The 22,048-nt window shown below is 39.1% G+C and overlaps 1 protein-coding gene and 1 pseudogene across 3 annotated transcripts in view; one reads left to right on the plus strand and one right to left on the minus strand.

Moving 5' to 3' along the window:
- PIWIL2 (piwi like RNA-mediated gene silencing 2) overlaps nt 1-22,048 on the minus strand; it is an 81,613-nt gene that overhangs the window by 5,049 nt on the left and 54,516 nt on the right. For all 3 annotated transcript variants that reach the window (XM_072634898.1, XM_072634896.1, XM_072634897.1), the window contains 7 exons: nt 20,587-20,727; nt 18,191-18,304; nt 17,349-17,537; nt 12,161-12,262; nt 11,518-11,634; nt 11,101-11,189; nt 5,444-5,549 (listed from right to left, as the gene is read on the minus strand). In XM_072634898.1, the coding sequence (XP_072490999.1) occupies nt 5,444-5,549; nt 11,101-11,189; nt 11,518-11,634; nt 12,161-12,262; nt 17,349-17,537; nt 18,191-18,304; nt 20,587-20,727 (858 nt within the window). The remainder of the gene's footprint in view (nt 1-5,443; nt 5,550-11,100; nt 11,190-11,517; nt 11,635-12,160; nt 12,263-17,348; nt 17,538-18,190; nt 18,305-20,586; nt 20,728-22,048) is intronic.
- LOC140529835 (bifunctional phosphoribosylaminoimidazole carboxylase/phosphoribosylaminoimidazole succinocarboxamide synthetase pseudogene) lies at nt 2,046-2,886 on the plus strand (annotated as a pseudogene).

Raw genomic sequence — 22,048 nt, forward strand, 5'->3', positions numbered from 1 at the left:
TACTCCCTTTTCCCATCTGCCTTCCCTTCTACTATCCCCCTCACCCCACTTGTCCCCTTCCCCCCTACTTTCCTGTAGCTTAAGATAGATTTTCATATCACATTTAGTGAGCATGTTATTCCCTCCTTAAGCCATATGTGAAGAGAGTAAGCTTCACTTTTCCCCTCTCACCTCCTCTTTTTCCCTCCATTGAAAAAGATTTTTCTTATGTTTTGAGTGATAATTTCTCCTATTCCATTTCTCCCTTTCTCCTCCCAATATATTCCTCTCTTACCTCAATTTTATTTTTTTTTACAGATATCATCCCTTCTGATTCAACTCAACCTGTGCTGTGTGTGAGTGTGTATATACTGACAAGAGTCTCAAGAGTTATAAATATTTCCTTTACATGTAGGAATGTAAACAGTTCAGCTTTAGGAAGTCCTTTATGATTTCTCTTTCCTGTTGACCTTTTCATGCTTCTCTTGATTCTTGTGTCTGAAAGTCAAATTTTCTATTCAGTTCTGGTCTTTTCATCAAGAATGCTTGAAAGTCCTCCATATCATTGAATGACCGTTTTTTCCCTTGAAGTATACTTCAGTATACTTCAGTTATTCAGTTATTACAGTATATACTCAGTTTTGCTGGGTAGGTGATTCTTGGTTTTAATCCCAGTTCCTTTGACTTCTGGAATATCCTATTCCAAGCCCTTCGATCCCTTAATGTAGAAGCTGCCAGATCCTGTGTTATCCTGATTGTATTTCCACAATACTTGAATTGTTTCTTTCTAGCTGCTTGCAATATTTTCTCTTTGACCTGGGAACTCTGAAATTTGGCCACAATATTTCTAGGAGATTCTCTTTTTGGGTCTCTTTCAGGAGGTGATCAGTGGATTCTTTCAATATTTATTTTGCCCTCTGATTCTAAAATATCAGGGCAGTTTTCCTTGACAATTTCATGAAAGATAATGTCTAGGTTCTTTTATTGATCATGGCTTTCAGTAGGCCCATAACTTTTAAACTGTCTCTCCTGGATCTATTTTCCAGGTCAGTTGTTTTTCCTAGGAGATATTTCACATTATCTTCTATTTTTTTATTCTTTTGATTTTGTTTTATAATTTTTTGGCTTATCATAAAGTCATTAGCTTCCCTCAACTCCCCTCTCATTTTTAAAGAACTATTTTCTTCAGTGAGCTTTTGAACCTCCTTTTCCATTTAGCTAATTCTGCTTTTTAAAGGCTTCTTCTCCTCATTGGCTTTTTGGACCTCTTTTTTCAGTGGGGTTAACTTATTTTTAAAGGTGTTATTTTCTTCAGCATTTTTTGGGTCTCCTTTAGCAAGTTGTTGACTCGCTTTTCAAGCTCTTTCATGGCCTGAACCCACTGCATATTCATTTTGGAGGTACTGGATGCAGAAGCCTTGACTTCCTCTGACAGTATGCATTGTTCTTCCTCATCTGAAAGGATGGAAGGAAATACCTGTTCCCCAAGAAAGTAACCTTCTACGGTCTTATTTTTTTTTCCCCTTTTTTGGGTATTTTCCCAGTCAGTTATTTGACTTCTGAATCCTTTGTCAGGAGGAGGGTCCTAATGCTCCTTCTCTCCCTGGTACAGTGTTCAAGGTTGAGATTCAGATCAGCTGCTCAATTCCCCCAGTGCTTCACAGATGGACACTGCAGCTGCTGCCACCACTGCTGCCACTGCCGCCACCTGGGGCCAGTGTTGGGGGAGGTGGGGACCCGCTCCCTTTCCACCCAGTTGGGAAAGCCCTCTCACTGACCTTTGAAGCTTTCTTCGGCACTTGTGGGTTGAGGGATCTGAGGCCCTCCCTCCTGGGGATTTTGCCCTGGAGGCCTGTTCCAGTCCTGTTCCTCCCAGTGCCACATGGCCAGGGCTGGGCTCTGCTCCGCTCAGTGTCCTGTAGGATAGACCTTTCCTGTCGGCCTTCCAGGTTACCTTTGCCTGGAAATCTCTTTCATTCTGTTGTTCTGTGGCTTATGCTACTCTAGAATCTGCTGAGAGTTATTTTTTATAGGTATTTTATGGGCTGTGGGGGAAGAGCTAGAGTATGTGCATCTTTCTGTTCCATTTTGGCTCCGCCCTCCTGGAGTTGTTTTTCAAAGATGATGCCAACAATGATCCACAGTGGTCTGAAGAACAAGTTATTGTTGCAAAATGGTGTTTTGCTGGACTTAACATAGGTCTAACTGAAGTGGACATTCCACACAGTCTACTTTCGAAATACTGGAAAAATCCTAGTTACCTCAGAACTATACACTGGTTGACATGAAGACTGAATTTGGTGTTGAAGTAATTACAAAAGAAATTGTTCTTGCTGATGTTACTGATAATGATTCCTGGAGGCTCTGGCCATCTGGTGATACAGCCCAACAGAAAGGCAAACAGTCATATCAAGATCTTAAGGAAGTGACTCCTGAAGACCTCCAGATGATGAAGGAAAACTCTGAATGGGTTGCAGAAAGAGTGGAGTTGCTTCATAAATTGGAAAATCCATGCAGAGTTGTGGTATTGATGGGCTCAAATTCTGATCTTGGTCATTGTGAAAAAATTAAGGCATGTGGAAACTGGAATTCCCTGTGAACTTTGAGTAACATCTACCCATAAAGGACCAGATGAAACTCTAAAGATTAAAGCAGAGTATGAAGGAAATGGTATTCCTACTATATTTGTGACAGTAGCTGGCAGAAGTAATGGTTTGTAACCAGTAATGTCTGGTAACACTGCATATCCAGTACTCAACTGTCCTCTTCTTACACCTGACTGGGGAGCTCAGAATGCCTAGTGATCTTGGTTGTTCAACTACACTTTCATCTAAGGGATAAGCTCAATCTGCAGCCCAGATATTTGGGTTAAATAACCATTTGGTATGGGCACATCGGTTTCCTTGAATTGGCAGATAAGAAAAGATAAGAAGAATGCAGTGCATTTTTAAGTGTGGAAAACAAAAAGATTCTAATTTAGTTTCAAAAAGCATTACCAGAGATCATTCTAAACTAATCACAGAAAAATATTAATAAAATTTTTCACTTGGTTTTATGTTTAAAAAAAAGTAAGAAATAGACCACTGAGTGATCTACTCTAGTTTTCTATTAAGATATCCCTTTTGTTAGTTAGCAGCCTTTACTAGACACAACGTGCAATTTCTACCTTGTAGAAACTTTAGTTACAAAGGAAATGGAGGACGTTGTCCCTAAGCTCAAAGAATTTATAATCTAATCATACAGATATGAAAAAATACATTTAAGTACAACTAATATATTACTGAATGCTACTCTACTTAAACATAAGGTACAACTATAAGGTAATGAGATATTGATTCTGTGAGTCCCAATGAGAAAATCATCATTCACTATGCCTGTCATGAACATATTCTGTAAATTAGAAAACCAGGGCACATGCTACATATGCTAAAGAATGTTCCTTTTTTTTCCTTTTTCTTAAAAGAAGAGAATACCCCAGAAAATCCAGGATGAATAGTCTTGCTTTCTTCACTGCTCCAGCCAGACCACTAACTCATCCCTCTTACTTCACCAGATTCTTAGCATTTAAGATAACAGAAGCATAACAGATTAGAAGATTGTGAACCTTAAAACCCATGTATCATTAGGAGTTTTAATTTTGTTTGAGAGCCATTCAGTGATTGTGAGGAACAGGAGAGAAGTGGGAAGAGAACTAGATTTGAAATGAGAGAACAAACCTGGGTTCAAATCCTAACTTTGCTGTTTATGACCTGTGTGATGACTGGCAAGTCACAACTTCTCTGGGCCTGTTTTCCTTCAACTGTTAACATGAAGGTGTGTTGGACTTGGTGATTTTTAAAGTCCCTTCTAGTTTTAAATCCTATTATAAAAATAGACATACTTCAATACTTTAAGGATCAGCATGGGTTCTCTCTCTAACACAGATCATAACCTCTCTTTGCCTTAGTAGATGATTTTCATCAGTGGTATGGTACAGCACAGAAAATTCATTCACTCTATGGCCAAACTTCAGGGGATGCCTCTTTCCTCTGGTCCCTCTTAGATAAGAGGTCTATAGGCTATCCCAGGCTCATACTCAAAGGCTTTCCAGTTTGGTCAGATATGAAAGAAATTATATTCTGCGGTAATAGAGTCAAACTTTAGTGGTGGCATCAAAATATATTTAAGGAAAATGATTCTTCCTGCTATGTATAGCACAGAACGGAGGCCAAAAAGTTGAAGGCAGGTGGATTTGGCAAATGCAATGAATCACTGAGTTCAGAAAAGATTTTTTAATCTAGGTTTATTCTAGTTCAACAATTTTAGAAATTTCCATATGACATGATGGCAAAATAGGATTTTTCTCCCCCAAGTTTTGGTTTGGTTCCTTGGTTCCATTCTGAAAAACTAACACTGAAAACAATTGTTTGGCTTTGTTTTGAGGCTCAGCTAAACAGCAGGTTCATTCTGAATTTAGTACATGGTTGGACTCAGGTGCTGTTCTAGGCAGTAATTAAAGAAGTGGTTAGGAGCTGAAACAGGGCTGTGGCTCTGAGAAAAGAAGAAAGAAGCCAAGCCAAGAAACAGAGAGGAAGACTTGTACCTGCAGTTACACTGAGATCTCATGATGTAACAGAAAGAGAATGGGACCTGCAGTCAGGAGCCCCAGGTTCCAGTTTATCTCTCCCTGCTTCTGTATGAATGAAACAAATAATTTACCACCTTCTTTATTTGTAAAATGAGATCCTTTTTAGTTCTAAAATGACAAGATGCTTCGCAGGTGTCTTTACAGGAAAAAAGTAGACTACAGATCATTAAATTCTGCTGTAAGTATGACATTAAATTCGTTGGCAGGAAGTTGGAGTAGAAAACTTCTTCATATGTATGAAAGGAACAATTCTACAGACCAGATTTAGTCTTAAACAATTTTCATAGCTTACTTTTCACATGGGCTAAATCCATCCTTATGAAGGCCAAGTCACGTAGATCTAGGTGTACTGTGAACACCTCTATGACAGGCTAAGAACATTGCCTGGCCACTTCTCCAGCCCAGTATCAGCTTAATGGAGGTTACGTGTCAGTTCTCATGGCTCAGTATACTTTAGATATCTGGTCTAGGGTGACGGGGTAAATTTATATTTGACTCATTAAAAGATGAGAGGATTCAGTTGGCAATGACCTCATCATAAGAATCAGGTAAATTCGTATGCCATACTAATGATTTAAATAAAGTCTCTGATAACAGCACTGCTAGAGGAGCATAAGGTCGAAAACATGGAAAGCAATACTGCCAAACTGAAACCTTATTTCCCCTGGTTTGATATGTACCAGTAACTGCTGAACTTAAGACTGTTGAACTTTGAACCTGCTTAAGAAGTCCAATAAATATGATTTGGGTTTCCTTCTACTAAATCATATTTGCTGTTAATTTACAGAGGTCAAGTAGGAAGAGATCCCAAAACTAGAAAAGTCTGGCTTTCCTCACCTCATAGTACTTCTTTAAGGAACCCACCAAGCACAGTTTTAAGCTATCCACAATCTCTTGATGAGGCATCTGGAACACCACTCGGGAATACCATTTGGTGAGAGAGCTGATAAAGGAAAGAGAGAGAAGAGAAAAGACATCCATGGAAGTTTGAATCTCAGACACTAAAGGGTAGGTTTGGTAATTAACCAATCAACGTTTATTATGTACTAGGCACTATGGGGGAGACAAAAAAATTCTTGGTTCTTATTCCCAAAGATTTTACAAACAAATTTGAGAGATTCACTTTAATTCAGCCAATATTTATTAATCTCCTACTATGTGCTGTGCTAGACACTGAGGATGCAACACTCCCTATTACCCTTCTGGGGAAAGAGAAAATTCTCTGGTATTTACAGCCCTTCAGTCTAGTCTCCCCTTACCTTTCTAGCCCACCTGCACCTCATAGTGTACCCACATTGGCCTTCGTGCTGTTCCCCCATACTACCCAGATTTCATTTCATCCTTCTCCATCCTTCTCACTGGGGTTTCCCTGCACAGAATATGCTCTGTCCTTACTTCTGCCTTTCAGAAGCAATCATTTCATTCAAAACTCAACTCAAGCTTCTTCTACAGCTTCCCTTTAGTCTACATTCCTGCCCTCAATATTGCGCTGCAGACTTCAGACAGGGATAAAAGTTGAAGCTGAGATCCTACTCCACTCTATGGGTCAGTGCCACACTGTTCCTATTTGTTTATGAACTTTTTCCTTGCTCAGTGTATAGTCCATGGCTCACAACTGCTGCCCATTCAGGAATGTCACTCTTGGATGCAGACTATTTCTCCAGCATGCCTTCGATGTCTGACCAAGAACTGAGGAGTAAGTTAATAAACCGACAGCTGGGCACAATCCTGCACCCTGTGTGCAGTTCCAGTGCCCCATAGAGGTCTGGGATCTCATCTTGTCCCTGGGCACAGCCTCCATCTTCTTGGAGTCCCTGGACACCAGAATGGCATACTTCTAGCCAGACTCCATTCCCAGGATCCACAGACACCCCTCCTCCCTCCACCCTGTGTTGATGTAGGCTGAAAAAATGATTCACTGCTGACTTTTTCTTTCATTTCCCCATTAGGATTTGGTCTGGTGCATTTTCTTTTATCTGTTAGCAAGAGTTTTGTTGGGAATAGCTTGCTAAACTTCTTATTTTATTCTATTCCATTCCATTCTGCCATCTTGGCTCTGACTATGAGACAGTCTTGCACAGCAGGCAATTTAATGTGGTTTTTGTTTGGTGCAGAGTGTGTGTGTGTGTGTGTGTGTGTGTGTGTGTGTGTGTGTGTGTGTGTGTACACATACATGATGTTATGTGATCAGACCAGTATGTGCGGGATGGGACTAAAATGGAGGGGGGGTAGGAGAAGAGGAAGACTGCAAGTAGGGTAACTAGTTAGGAATCTCCTGCATAAGTCCAAGTGAAAGGTAATGAGGTCTTGAATTAGCATTACAGTTCCAAGCAATGTGTTACTACAGTGCTTGGCACATAGTAGGTGCTTAATAAATGCTTGCTGATTGATTAGAGGCAGCAACCCAGCTGAACTCACCCAACATTCTCCTCCTAACAACTTTAAAGTAACACTTTAAATCAAATTCTGGAGTAGCAGAGTCAACAAAAGGTCAAGACAACTTCGGAGCTCAGCAGGAGAGATAAAAGGGTGAGGGCTAGCCCAGAGTGTACCTTGTGGCAGCAGCTATTTTGGGTGTTTTTAGCCTTAAGATGGTAAAGGGATTAGACAACTGGTCAGAAAGAGACCTTTCACAAGGGACTTTTAAGCTGATACTTGGCATAGGGTCAGTTGTTGTTTGACAGCTCCACTGCTCATCCTCAGTTCTGGATCACAATTCCTGGGCAGAGAGGACCACTTGTAGTCAGTCACAAGAGAGCAGTGGCCTTGGTCACAGTTCCAGGGCAGGGAGAAACACTAGCACTTGCAGCTGCAGGGGAGCAGGGTAAAGACCACAATGAAGACCAGGAAAGCAAAGGCCAGACCTCTTCCTAAATCATACCACCTTGGAAGCAACAAAAACTTGCAGGCCTCCAGGACTAACTCTGAAAACAGCATCACAAAAAAGCCCAACTTTAACATAAAGTTCAAAAGGCAAGAAATAGGCTAGAAAATGAGCAAACAATCAAACAAAAAATAACCTGACCAAAAAAAACTACTATTGAGGTAGGAAGATCAAGACACAAATTCTGAAGAAGATAACACTATGAAAACAGATATAAGCAAAGCCTCAAAGAAATATGCAAATTATACAGAAGTCCAACGAGAATTACTGAAGGAATACGTACAGTAGGGTAAAAATGGGAAAGAAATGAGAGTGATGCAAGAAAATTATGAAAAAGAGAATTAATGGCTTGGCAAAAGAGGCACAAAAAATACTGAAGAGGAAAATCTTAAGAAATAGAATTAATCAAATGGTAAAAGAGGGACAAAATTCACTAAAGAGAAGGACTCCTTAAAAAGCAGAACTAGCCAAATGGACATCAAGAAACAATACAACAAAGTCAAAATAATGAAAAAAATAGAAGAAAATATGAAATATCAAATATCTCATTGGAAAAATAACTGATCTGAAGAAGAGATCAAGGAGGGATAATTTAAGAATTAGTGAAAGCTATGATCAAAAAAAGAACCTAGATATCATACTTCAAGAAATTATAAAGGAAAACTGCTCCAATATTTTAGAGCCAGAAGGTAAAATAAAACAGAAAGAATCTACTGATCAATTCCTAAAAGAGATTTCAAAATGAAAACCCTAAGGAATATCACAGCTAAATTTAGAGCTCCCAGACCAAGGACCATACCTATGGTATGAGAGAAACAAACAGAATAAAAGAAAACTTGGAGATATGATCATGTTAGCCCCAAAGCATAACAAGCTTACTGGCTTCTAACATTTGAAGTGATGCGCTCTGGAAGAAAGACTAAACTTAACCTGTGTGGATCCATCAAGTACTTGGTAGAAATTATAACAATAATTTTAGCTTAATACAAGAATTTTGTCTGGAGTGGTACAAAAACAGATGGGCTGACTCATCAGGTAATAAGTTTCCACCTTGCTAGGAATCTACAAGCAGAAGCTGGATAACCACTTTTCAGGAATGTTAAGTGGGATGGGGGAGGGATTTTGAATGACATAGGTTAAATTAGACAACCTTTAAGGTCCCATTTAATAAGTCATATACTTCCACAACCCTCTAATCAGTGTTTCAAGGCCCCTATGTCTTTGACCACTTAAAGACTATTTTCATTTGGCAGTGTTTCAAGGCCCCTATGTCTTTGACCACTTAAAGACTATTTTCATTTGGCAGTAATACTTTTACCTCAAACTCAATTTAATTTATCTTCTTTTTTTTTAATTTATCTTCTTTAGAAAACTGACTTCCCTGTCCAGATCCCTCACCTGCCAGGTGGCAACAGGACTCTCTGGATAGAACATAACCAGTTAACAAGGAGCAGAAAACCAAAAAAACACCTAAATCTATAAAGTACCTTAAGATTTACAAGGTGATTTACATTCATTATCTCAAACCCTCATGAGATTGGGAGGAAGAGCTCACTTAACTGGATGAAATGACCTCAACAGATAGGATGATTAAATAATAACAGCTTGCATGTCTAGATCATGTGAAGGGTTACAAAATGCTTCACATCTTATCTCATTTGATCCTCACAACAACCCTGGTCTGGTACACAATATCATTATTCCCATTTTGGAATTTAGGAAACAGGTGGAAAGAAGTAAAATAACTTCCTACAGTCAGAGCTGCTGCTCAGCAACTGTCTTAGGCAAGACTCCAAGTTCAGCACTCTATGCACTTCACTACTTAGCAGCCACTTAACTGAATCTAATAAAATAAAACGGAAAGTTCTCCATTTGGGTTACAATCACCTTCTCTAGTACAAGATGGAGAAGGCTTGGCGGCTCAAGTGAAAAAAGGTCTCAGAGCTTCAGTGGCCTGAAAGAACAGTAGTATGAATCAACAGGGTGAAATAACAATTTAAAAAATGCTTTCCTAAACTGCATCAATAAAGCATTGCTTCTGGGATTAAAAGTTAATTGCCCTGCTTTTTCTGTCCTGGTTAACACCCTTGGATTATGTTTGGATCTGGAGAGAACATTTTAGGAAGGACACTGACAATGTAGGCTGTGTCTTAAAGAAGGTGACTAGGATTATAAGGGGAGGAGAGATCATGCCACAGGAGACCCAGCTAAAGAAGCTAAGAACATTTAACTTAGAGAAGATTTATGGGACAATGATCTACACCTTCAAGAATTGGAAAAGCTTTCATGGAAAAGATGATTAAGATTTGCTTTGCATGGGTCCAGAAAGCAGAACTAGGAACACTGAGTGGAAAGATTCATAAGAGAGATTTAGGTTTAATGTAGAGAAAAAATTCCTAGTAATTGAAGCTGTCCCAAAATAGAATGCACTTAGTAGGTGATGTGTTTATTCCTGTCTCTCAGCAACCTAAATGAAGATGATTACCCACCTGACTTTCACTTCCTATACAAAGAAACAGATCCTTTAGGACAATGACTAATGCTAATGACAATATAGGCACTCAGCTGGTTGACCACTTATTAGAGGTATTTGTAGAGGGTTTCATTGGCCAAGTACAGGTTGGACATTAAATGGTCTCTGAAGGTTCCTAACTCAGAGATACTGTGATTATCTGAAACATCAAAACGTGAGTCATCTTTATATTCTCCAGGCTTATAGTAAGTATTTGTTGAAATTAATAATTCCTCATATTAAGGCTGTTATTGAATTTCATGAATTCTTCCTTCAAGATTTCTTTTGAATCTCTCTTCTCCATTCCAATTGACGATATGCCAGTCTAGACTCACACTACTTCTCTACCTGATTTTTAAAATAGTCCCCTGACATGCTGTAAAAAATGGGCATCTATTTGTCCATCTGATTAATCTCTTCCTAGTTTAATCTAATTTCCTTAATTATATACCAAAGTTGGGCTTCCCTGCATATTGCTCCCAGAATATAATTATATTTCTCTACTTCAAAGCCTAACATTATAACCTCCTGTCTACCACCTTAACTTTAAACTCCCCTGACTGGCTTTCAAGATTCTACAAAATCTGTCTTCACTCTACCTACCTAATTTTCATCTGTTCTCCCCTAAAACAAACTATCCACTCCAATAATGAACATCTCATGGGGCCATAGGTTTAGAGCTAGAAGGGACTTTTGGGATCAAGTAGTCCCACCCTCTCACCTTACATATAGATCCAGAGTGGGTGAATGATTTGCTCAAGACCACAGAGGTAACAGATTTAAACTCAAGTTCTCAGACTCCACTCCAAAACTCCTATGTCCTCACTTATTCTGCAGGGCCCTTTTCACTGCCTACTTCCTCTGTTACTGAATGCTACTGTCCAAAGAGATCTAACCGTTTTCTGAGTTACAGTACTCATCTATTAATTATACAATGTTTTATATGTTCTTATAATAACTTTTCATATGTGTTGGTCTTGGCTCCTCAAATAAGCAGAGTAACCAGGCATATCATTTTGCCCATATAATAGTTGCCCATATAACACATAACCAAAATAAGGTGAAACATTAGAGGAACCAAATATAAGGAGCACTTACAGATTGATGCTTGCAACAAAGCCAACGACAGAACGCATCCCCCTACTGGGGTCATGGTAAACATCCATCCCAATCACCATCAGTTGTTTCTGGAAGAGAAAAAGAACAGCCTATCACGTCCTCCCTTCATTTACTATCTGATCCCCAAAACATCCCACCTAGCATCTTTTATATGCTAAAGAGCTATTTTTAAAGAATGGGATAAATTACTACCTACCTGACTTTTACTTCCTCTACAAAGAAACAGGTCACTCAGGAAAATGGCCAGTGCTAAAGACAAGCAGTGGAAGTAAGAAAGCTAAAAAGGTACCTGAAGACTATGAAAACAACTATTTTGGACTCTTAAGGAAGACTAATATGAATGGGTACAAATATCTCACTTTTTATCCAGGAACTGTGTATTTAAGTTCCACTCACCAATGGAATGTCCACTCCCCAAAGTTCTCCACCTAATTTACAGTTAATCTGTAGTAAAATTTTTTGGGCCACACTCCATAGCTTGGTGGGCTGTGCAATAGTTCGAGCATTGATTACCTAAGATGAAAAGAAATTAAAAAAATAAAAATCAGAACCCCTTCATTTTATACTAATCTGATCAGAAATCAATATAAAATAGTGAATATTACTTTTTTTCAAGAAATTATAGTTGGTAGGTGCCATTATCTTATGAACAACCTCAACTTTGGGTTTTCAAGGGAAATAAACTTTCAAAATCTCATAAAAAAATGAAAAAATATTTCTGAGCAAAGCTAATGGAGAAAAACCACTTTTCTTTTTCAAAGCAAAGCCCACATTCCCAAGAATCAGCCCTGTAAAAGCTATCATGGCTTATCTTCTCAAGAGGCAAAACTACTAACCAAATGTGGGCAATGAGCTGAGCATTCATGAAGGGACATATGTTGCTCATCTGGACCCCTCTCATCAGAAGGACAGTAACCAGAGCCAGAATACAATCCGAGTTCTGATAGTGTTCTACAAAATATTTTTCTCCATCTCCTCAACATCCCAAAGAAATCTTGGGGTTGAGCTTTCTGAATCCCCCATGCTAACCCCAGCTCACTTGTGAGGGCACTGGAGACTGCACACAGCACAGCTTCTTGATGGCCCCATACAGATCGTCTCGTGTGCCTGTGATGATGCAAACCACCATCTGAACTTTCCCCTTTAGAAAACAAAACAGATATGTCAGAATTCTGCACTGGAAAGCCAAGCCCTTTCTTGGGACCGTTATTTGGGGCATTCACTGCTCAGGAACACAAAAGAGTCCTTAACAGTGAGCAATAAATCAAGTACCTCAGGTTCCGAGTTTCTTAAATATGGACCAATATTGGATCATCTCAGAGATCCTCCTGGATGGGAAGACTTTTTGTTAGTTTGTTTTTTGTCTCTGCAGGCAGATGTGTCTGGAAATCCATTTTGAAGGCTCCTCTTGAAAGGCTGCTGTAGTAGTTGTGGTGAGTGACAGAGTGGTGCTGAAGGCACTGAGATCTCAGCAACACCCATCAAGAATTAAAATGAGAATTCTAGCACAACTGCCTTAATCTCTCAAAATTTCCAAGGATAAGTTTTTTGGAGCTGGTGATGCTGAGAGCAGATCTTTGAGGGAGTCCTGGCCTGGAAATTTATCAATCTAAATTTAAAATGTCTGAAAGGTCACTTTGGGTCTTTAAGGATCAAACCAATGAGTAGTATGACATATCTTCTACTATTTTCCTCAAATGAGGGTCAGAAATCTGGAACAGTGTGTGTTTATATGCCTGCAAACTAAGAATGGTTTTTACATTTTTAAAATACAACAAAATTTTACTTAAAAATATAAAAACCATTCTTACCTTGGACTTTTCAACCTCTTGTCTAAAGCACACAAATCACAATGGAGCCTGTACAGAAATTTGGTATAGCCCCTTAAGAACATAATCCTAAAGGCCCCATTGCAGGAAGAGGGGGTGAAAGAGGGCTAGGAAAATGGCTAGTAAGGATTGTCAGGAAGGCAATTCAAACAGATACATAGCTCCATTCACCAATGTGACTTCAATAGGCATTTCTAAAATCCACAAGTGCCTTTTCAAATTCCAGATTTCAAGAGAAACTCCACAAGTTTCATCCTTAATTTTGTTAAGAAAAGGAAGAGTTTTTCTATCAGAATCCCCTTAATGCTTAAAACTATAGAGTAAGGTATCTGTTCCTACAAAAAATAAAATGATTCCTTAACAATTAACTACTACTAACAGAGGTGAAAGAAGGAAATTATTTTTCTCAGGGAATAAATGTCCCCATGGTACATCAAAATACTTCTCTAATTATGCAGAGAGAAAATAAAGCAGAATTAGAATCTGTTTGCCTTAAGAGAGGGCAGAAAGACCAACAGGGCCAATGTAAAGTAAGTTAAATAAAGCTTATGCTAGGTAAAGTTGTTCTTTAGCTAGCATGGGTATTACTGAACGTTCTCTCTCCAAAGACTGAAAACAAAATGGATAAGGCCTGGAAAGACTTTTATGAACTGATGCTGAGTGAAAGGAGCAGAACCAGGAGAACGTTGTACACAGCAACAACCACAGTATGCTAGGAACTTTTCTGGTAGACTTAGTACTCCACTGCAATGCAAGGACTTAAAAAACTCCTAATAGACTCTTGAGGCCAAACGCCTTCCACATCCACAGAAAGAACCACGGAATTTGATCGCAGAATTAAGTAGACCATTTTCTTTTGTATTATGTTTCATTTTGTTTTATGACTTCTCCCATTCATTTTAATTCTTCTATGCAACATGACTAAGATGAAAATGTTTAATACGATTATATGTGTAGAACCTATATGAAACTGTATGTCGTTTCAGGGAGGGAGTGGGGAGGGAGGGGGCAAGGAGGGGAAAAAAATCTAAGATATATGGATGTGATTGTAGAATACTGAAAACAAATAAAATAATTTAATAATTTTAAAAAAAGAGAAAGAAAAGAAAAGAAAATGGATACTATAAATGAGAGACCAGGAGTACTACATCAATGAGTGAATTCTGATGCTGCTGAGAGAATCATAACAATATTCTTAGGGCTTATTAGCACAAGGCTCTTCACAGAGTAGGCACTTAAAAATTTGTTGTATTGTAACAAACTACTCCCATTATAATCTCCTGTTTCACTAAGAAAACTGAGGCCACGTGATGCGGGCTCCCTCAGCTTCATCCGTTGGTTCATCAAACCATCTTAGTATCTTTAGTCCATTGTCCTCACTCATCACACAATAGATAATAGTGCTATTTTTGCATGAAGGCTAATTACCCTAATAATATCCCTGATTCCTTTCCCTCTAAAGCTTAACACAAGCAACATTCCTTCTCTTGACTACATCTCCAGACTTCCCCTCTTCACCAGCTCCTCATCTGCCTACCGTGATTCTTGGGTTTTCCCAGTGTTAAAAAAAAGCCTGCCCTTCACATGCCTACTATTCATCTCCTTCACCACTACCTTCACCGCTAAACTTCTTGAAACAATTCTTATCTTGAATTGCCTTCCTAACAATCCTTACTAACCATTTTCCTAGCCTTCTTTCACCCCCATTTTTCTGCAATGGGGCCTTTAGGATTATGCTCATAAGAGGCTATACCAAATTTCTTTATAGGCTCCATTATGATTTGTGTGCTTTAGATCAGAGGTTGAAATGCCCCAAGTAAGAATGGTTTTTATATTTTCAAATAAAGTTTTGTTGCATTTTAAATTGTAAAAACCATTCTTAGCTTGCAGGCATATAAACATACACTGCTCCAGATTTCTGACCCTTGCTTGAGGAAAATAGTAGAAGATATTTTATACTACTCTTTGGTTTGATCCTTAAAGACCCAAAGTGACCATTCAGACATTTTAAATTTAGACTGATAAATTTCCAGGCCAGGACTCCCTCAAAGATCTGCTCCCAGCATCACCAGCTCCTCATGTGCCTGTAACCAGGTCTCTATCTGCCCACTCAGATTCACAGACTGTCACACAGCTAGTTCAAGGCCGAGCTAGAACTTAAACCTTGCCTTGTGACTCCATGTTTTGCTCCTCTGCATAAGGTGCCCCCACGGGTCAAAGACCCCCAGACTGCAGACCATGCCTCCCATAGCCTTTCCATCTTGAATTCAGCTTTGCCCTGGCCTGTCTCCTCCTCCTCCTCCTCACCTTCTCTCTCATTTGTATGTCAAGTTGTGACCTTAATCTTGAGCTCTGGACACTGACTGTGCACTGCCTGCTGTGCAGCCAGCCTTTCCAAAACTCAGCTGTTTCTTCTCCATTTCTCATAAACAGACAGATGTCAATCCCCACCATTCATCTGTTCATTTCAGACGCCAATACCATGGTAGAGGCTCTCCTTGTTACTAATCATCATTGTAACCGTTGCTTAGCAAGTTTTCCTGGCTCCAGTCTTCTCTTTTCAATTCATCTTTCCAGTTTCCAGAACAATCTTTCTGAAGCACATATCTTTTCAGGACACTCCTCTGTGCAAAAGTTTCTGCAAACTCCTATTGCTTCCTAAGTAAAGTTCAAACTCCTTTACTGCTATTCAAGACCCCTCAATCTGGTGCCACTCTAAATTCCCTGTCTCATCCAGTGTTGCCCCTGTATACTCTATACTCAAATGGACTATTCTCTGCCATCAAAAGGAACACTATTCTTTTGTAAGTTAAATTCTATTTCATTTTCATGAAGATCTGTCTTCTTTTCCTCACTTCTACCCACTCCCACTGGGGAAAAAAAAAGAAAACAAAACCCCTATTACAAACATACATAGTCAATCAAAACAAATTCCTGCATTGGCCATGCCCCCCCCCCCCAAAAGATGTCTATCACCTGATCTCAGAAAAATAACAGCATGAAAAACACTGTTTTCATACCTCAATGCCTCTGTCACCCTGCCTTTGTATCAAGGTAATCCACTTTTATCACTGGCCTCATCAGACTTAAAATCCACTTCTCAAAACCTGCTCCTTTCTCTCCTTTTCCTTGGGGTGGTTTACCAACTGCTTAAAGGGTTAAAAAAGTTGTGTGTGCCATGACCTGCTCAACTACAAAAGTTACTTACTGCTAGCTAATCGGGGTACTTTTGTCTGATGGGCCAGTCTAGACTGGCCCACTATGAATTCTGAACCAAGGCAGGCTATAACAGCTAAGCAATAAACATCACAAAATGGCTCCTGGCACCAACAGCTCTGTAATGAGGGAACCAGGGGATTAGGATAGTAAGTAGTTAATTGTGGGAACTGAGTGAACCACAGTAACTCCATCTTGTGACTCAATTCTGGAGCTAGCTCAGTTCCCTTTGTATTCAATTATGGGTCTAGTTCAAATTCTGTCTTGTGAGAAAAGTTTACTCAATTATGAGAAGTAGGAGAAAACCTTATTGTATTGTTTGAACCTAGCCCTGGTATGGCTAGGAAGCTGGACCATCTCTGCCTGCTGTTTAGAGACCCTTAATCAAAGAACTACACTGCGCTGACCAGAAACCCAGTCACATTCAAACACTGATACAAGGCATTTTCTCACAATTTTACATCTCAAGCTACCCTTATGTCTTATCTAGAAAGTGGCTCTGGACTGATCAGTCAGCTATTATTTCCACATTCCTTGGACTGTTTAGAGACACTTGAGGAGAGTGGGATACCCCTTTTTCTGAATTCAGGGAATTGTCCCTGTTTGCTCTTTCCCTCCCAACTTGGAAAGTTCCTAATCTTTCATCCCATTAGAAACCAGATTATCTATTGTTTTGCTGTTTCTTTTTAATTAACTGGCCTTATTTGATTGTTTTTAACATATAAAAGTCTGTCTCCCCCAGGATTCAGGATCCAGCCCTGAGCCAAAGAAGCCTGGTCCCAATTTGTTAGGCAATTGGCAGGCATTACTTAGTAAATCGATTTGCTCAGAAGATCAAACCTTTGTTTCCTCAGTCATTTCATCTTTCATTCACCACAGTTCTTAGCACACTCAATCCCTTAGATAATTAACAAAAGCCAAATCAGGTGCTCTCTCTTGGACACTATATTGTAACAGCTGAAGCTAAGGTCTATAAGGAAGAAAGACTGCAATAAAGTTAGGGAATAAGAAAGATGACAACAGCTTAAAGCCAAAAAGGCCAACCATGTTTGCATGTATATAATATTTCAAGTAGACATGAGCAAGACAGATTCTCACGAATTACTAACTGAAGGCTAATAAAAAAAATAGGTGATTATTATGAATACAATTTTTAAAGGGTTATAAGTCAAACTTATTTACCTCAGCTCCCAGCATGGATTTAATGGTTCTAATGTAGGTCTCTATCCGGTCATCCTTTAGTTCAACCCAGGCAGGTGGGCTCATTTGCATACCAATGGGACCAGCTATCTTCTCCAACATACCAACCAAATCTCGGGCTTGGTCAACAGCTCTCTTTGGGTAAAACAGTGCCCAGAAATGCATAGGAACCTGGGAACAGCCACAAATGTTTAAGTATAGCATAGGTCTGCAAAATAGGTCTTAAGCAAACACTAGAAAACACTCTTAAACAGTCCCAAGTTGACAGTCTGAAGGCCCTTTTCAGGTCTTTGATTTGCTCACTGCATATATACTCCTGGCTCCCTGTGATTGCCTAATTATTGTCCTGTCTTATCTAATTTCTACCACAGAACTGCTGTACTCTATCAGGGACAGAACTATTAAGACCAGGTAGCCAGCAAAGCATATTTTCCCTGCTGTCTTCTCCCACAAACTGCACTTTAATATGGTGGTAACTCTGGATTCTAGTGGCTCCCTTTTTATATCCTTGGAAGAAAGAAGTGTAAAAGAGGGCAATGGACTCCCTTGTCACTCACTGTCCTTCAGCCAGACCAACAGTAAGTCAACACGATGGCTCTGGTTCACTTTGAGGAATCAGTGATCGGTGAGAGTACTATTTCTGCTGCCTTACCAGCCAGTAAGTTAGCATAGAAGGTGAATCCTTTGGGATGGGAATTCAGAATCCACAATCAACCATCTGGCTGGCAGTCTCTTTATAAAAATGGCAATACAGTCTTCTTGCTTCATTTGTCAGAGCCTCAGGAATGCTAAAATTCTCTTTGTCAGTTTGGCAAATTACTCACTGTTAAAATGGAAGGTTCTCGGGTTACTTCCTTAGTCCAGTTTAACTCCTGAGAGGTGATAAATGAACTGTTTCTCAAGTTTATTCTTTCCATTGGTAAAACACGCCCTGAAATCTAAATGAAAAATAATAAGTCTAAGGAGGGAACACCAAAAGATGTAGGTAAATCACATACAAAGTACTGATTAAACTATGAGTTTTGAGACTGGCAAATTTTAGGATAAACACAGTCACTGAGTCAGGAAAAATAAGGAAGCTGTTAAGGAATATGTTAATGCTAACCAATTGGAGGTGAAATTTCTAGGGAATCCCCGCTCTACCTTGCATCTCCCACAATGCCCCCAAGAGATATCCTTACTGCTGCCAGAATACTCTTTCTTCATGCTACCCCTCTGTCCAAAAGTTTCTGAGACTCTCTAGAGCCTCCTGAGTGAAGTTCAAATGTTTCTGCCTGGTATTCAAGGTCCTTCAACCTGTGCCGCACCAACTTGCCTGCCTCATCTCATGCTACCCCCACCATGCATTCTACATTCCAAAATGAACTATTCTCTGCCATCCAAAGAAACACTGCTTTCCCACCCCACTTCTTTTGCACACGTTGTCTTCTTTGCTTTAAATGCCTCTCTTTTTCCTCTTCACCTGCTGAATAGGTGAAGCTGAATAGTCCAGTATTTGTGGCCTATCTCACATGACACTTGTTCCATGAAATTTTATCTAACCCTTATTCAGTTAACCTTTCTCTCTAAGACCTGATGAACACTTTATTTTTCAAGTTATATGATAATATGAAAAGTATCACATACTATGAATTATAATCATCTATGAGAAGAGAAATCTTTTAAATTAGAACCCACTGGTGCTTTATATGGAAATATAAACTGGATTCCTATGGGTTTCTTCAAGGTAAAGAGATGAATAAGCCTTTCAAAGAACAAATACTGGAAGGAAAGAAAAAACAAAGGAGTAAAAGAGCATGTCTCATAGGGCAATATTTTATGAAGTTAAAGGCTAATGCTAAACAAAGGTCACTCTAAGTACTAGAATAAAAATAGCTAGTTATAAGACATAAAAACTAAAAGGAGTAGATAAAAGCTAAGAACAAAAGGGATATGGAAATACAGGAAAGAAGGGCTCTTGGACTAAAATGGAATACACCCAACTAGGTCCGTAAAAATAAATTTGCCTAAACTCTTATGAATTAGGTCAAGATGACTTTTTTTTTTACATTTAGTAGATGTATATGAAAATTTAGGTACTCAAGGAGGGATGCACAGTGAAGAACATTTGACCATCTGAATGGATTCCACAGGGTCACAAATTTAAAGCTCAAAGTGACCTCATATCTTGTCCATCTGGTCCAAACTCTCATTTTACCAATGAAAAAACTGGGGCCCAGAGAGATTAAATCAGTCAGCAAGCATTTAATAGACGTTTACTACATGCCAGCCATTGTGTGAAGCACTGGGGACACAAACAAAGGCAAAAAACAGATCCTGTCCTCAAGGAGCTCCCATTCTAATGGGGGAGATAGCATGATACAACTACGTACAACCAAAATGCACACAGTGTAAATGGAAAGGAATCTCCACGCTAGCACTGAAGGAAACCAGCAAAAACCTCTTGACCAAGCTGGGATTTGAGATGGGACCTGAAGGAAGCCAAAGAAGTCAGGAAGCAGAGAGAAGGGAGAGCATCCCGTGAATGCATCGTTAGAGAGAAGTTACAGAAAGTAAACTTAGGCTTGATGTAAAGAGCTGTCCCAAAGTGGCACAAGCTGCCATGGCCAAGAGGAAGTAGGACTGATTGGTCTCTAAGTGCTCTTCCAACCCAGAGACTCTGAGATAAGAGCACTACAAGATAATCACAATTAATACATAAAGAATGAAAATAAAGGACAGGATGGAGGATAGAAGACCACAAAAGACAAAAAGAAGAAATTACAAAGCACAGGACCCAGACAGCCTTTAGGATGGAAAGATCAGAAAAGAATTAGAAAACAGGACAATCTGAAAATTCTATGGTCTGTATTCAGAAAAAGTCGTATCTGGATGAGGAAAAAGAAAAATAACCCACAGAAATCCTGAAAGCAAAACACATCATATAAAACCTTAAAGAAGACTTAAGTATAGTAAATGCCAAATGGCATCCTTAGTTCTAGTTTGACAAAATATAGCCTATGTCCCCGGAAATGTGGAAAAAATTATGAAAGACACTGAAAAATTAGATTAAGAAAATTCAAGTTTGATGGAAACCCAAAAAGAAAAATTACGACTAGAAAAGGTGCTCCAGAACAAATCAAAAGCATTTAACATATGCATATCACTCCTTTCATTTTCCTAATGTTCCCTGAATCTCTAGTACTGATTCTGACCCCCATCCCACGTTCTTCCAGCTTGCCTTATGCACATCTGTATCCAGACATAGCCCCCATCGTATCATTTCATTGTTGGCCATCTCATTCTTTGAAATTTTCTTCAGCAGGTTTCCCAGAGCAGTGTGGTGCTGTTTAGGGCTTAGATTGATCTGTTGGGTCAAATCCTACATAAAATTCAAAGAGGAAAAAAGGATTATGAGGATTGCTTTTCCTAATTCAGAGCTACATAAATAGCACTGCTTTCAAAGTGTAGATTTGTGAAAACTCCTTCCCAAAGAAATTAGCAAGGATTTACAAGCAGCTCAAATAACTCTTAATATTTACACAATGACTACATTAACATTAACTCATCGCTGAGCAACGCTAAAAAACTTCAAAATTCATTTACATGCAGTGACCCTATTGGCTTCAGATGTCACAGATGGGGAAGCACACTTCTTACTGTTTAGCACAAAAATGATCCAATACGAGACATAGATTTGGTGACATGGCCAGTGTATGAATTAATTTTTGTTTAACTTCTTACTTATTACCAGGGAGACTTAGTCATTGAGAAGGGCAAGAGATATTTAAAAAAAAAAAAAAAGGATCACCAATAAAACTTTTCAAGGAAAAAAGATCTAACCAACACACACACACACACACACACACACACACACACACACACACACACACACACATACACACACAAAGAGACAAAAAGGATGTGCTAAGACTTTTTTTTTTTTTTTTTAGGAAGGGGCTAGTCCTACAAATATTTATTAAAAACATGAAAACAGTGTATGTGTTGGGGGGAGGAACCCCTCCTGAAAATACAAAGGTGAATGAAATACAAGGTTTTAATGATTTTAACAATATTTTAAAAAAATATTACTTTAATGATATAATTTCCAGAAAAGGTACATTTTCAACTCCTAGATCTACAACCTGTCAAGTAACAATAACAATAGCCAACATTTACATAGCACTTCAAGGTTTGTGATATTATCTGTTTGATTTTTTGTAGCAACCCTGTGAGGCAGGAGCTGATGTTAGTCCCATCTACAGAAACCATGACCTACCTAGAGTTACACCAGCTAGTAAGTAAGTATCTGAGGCAGAACGCAAACGTAGGTCTTTCCGGATCTAAGCCCAGAACTACAAATGCTATACTGCCTGGCTACCTCTATACCAAATTAGCCAGGGGATTTGGTTATGCCCATGAAGTAAACTGCAGTAGTGACAAGTTCTATCATTACTTAGCATACCTATCACTTCCAGCTCTAGAGGAACGATTCTTAACCTGTGGTTTGTGAACTTGTTTGAAAAAATCTTTAAAATTCTATTTGAAAATAATTGTTTTTCTTCATAATCCTATGCAAGAAGTCACAAACAGGATGTGAGAGTGAGGAAGGTAACGTGGCACAGAGTGCTGGACTTAACCTCTCCAAGCTAAATGTGTGTGTTCGTCCCTTGTTGCCAAAGAAGACCGTGCCATCAGAGAAA

The sequence above is a fragment of the Notamacropus eugenii genome, chromosome 1 (assembly GCF_028372415.1).
Source record: "Notamacropus eugenii isolate mMacEug1 chromosome 1, mMacEug1.pri_v2, whole genome shotgun sequence".
NCBI lineage: Eukaryota > Metazoa > Chordata > Mammalia > Diprotodontia > Macropodidae > Notamacropus > Notamacropus eugenii.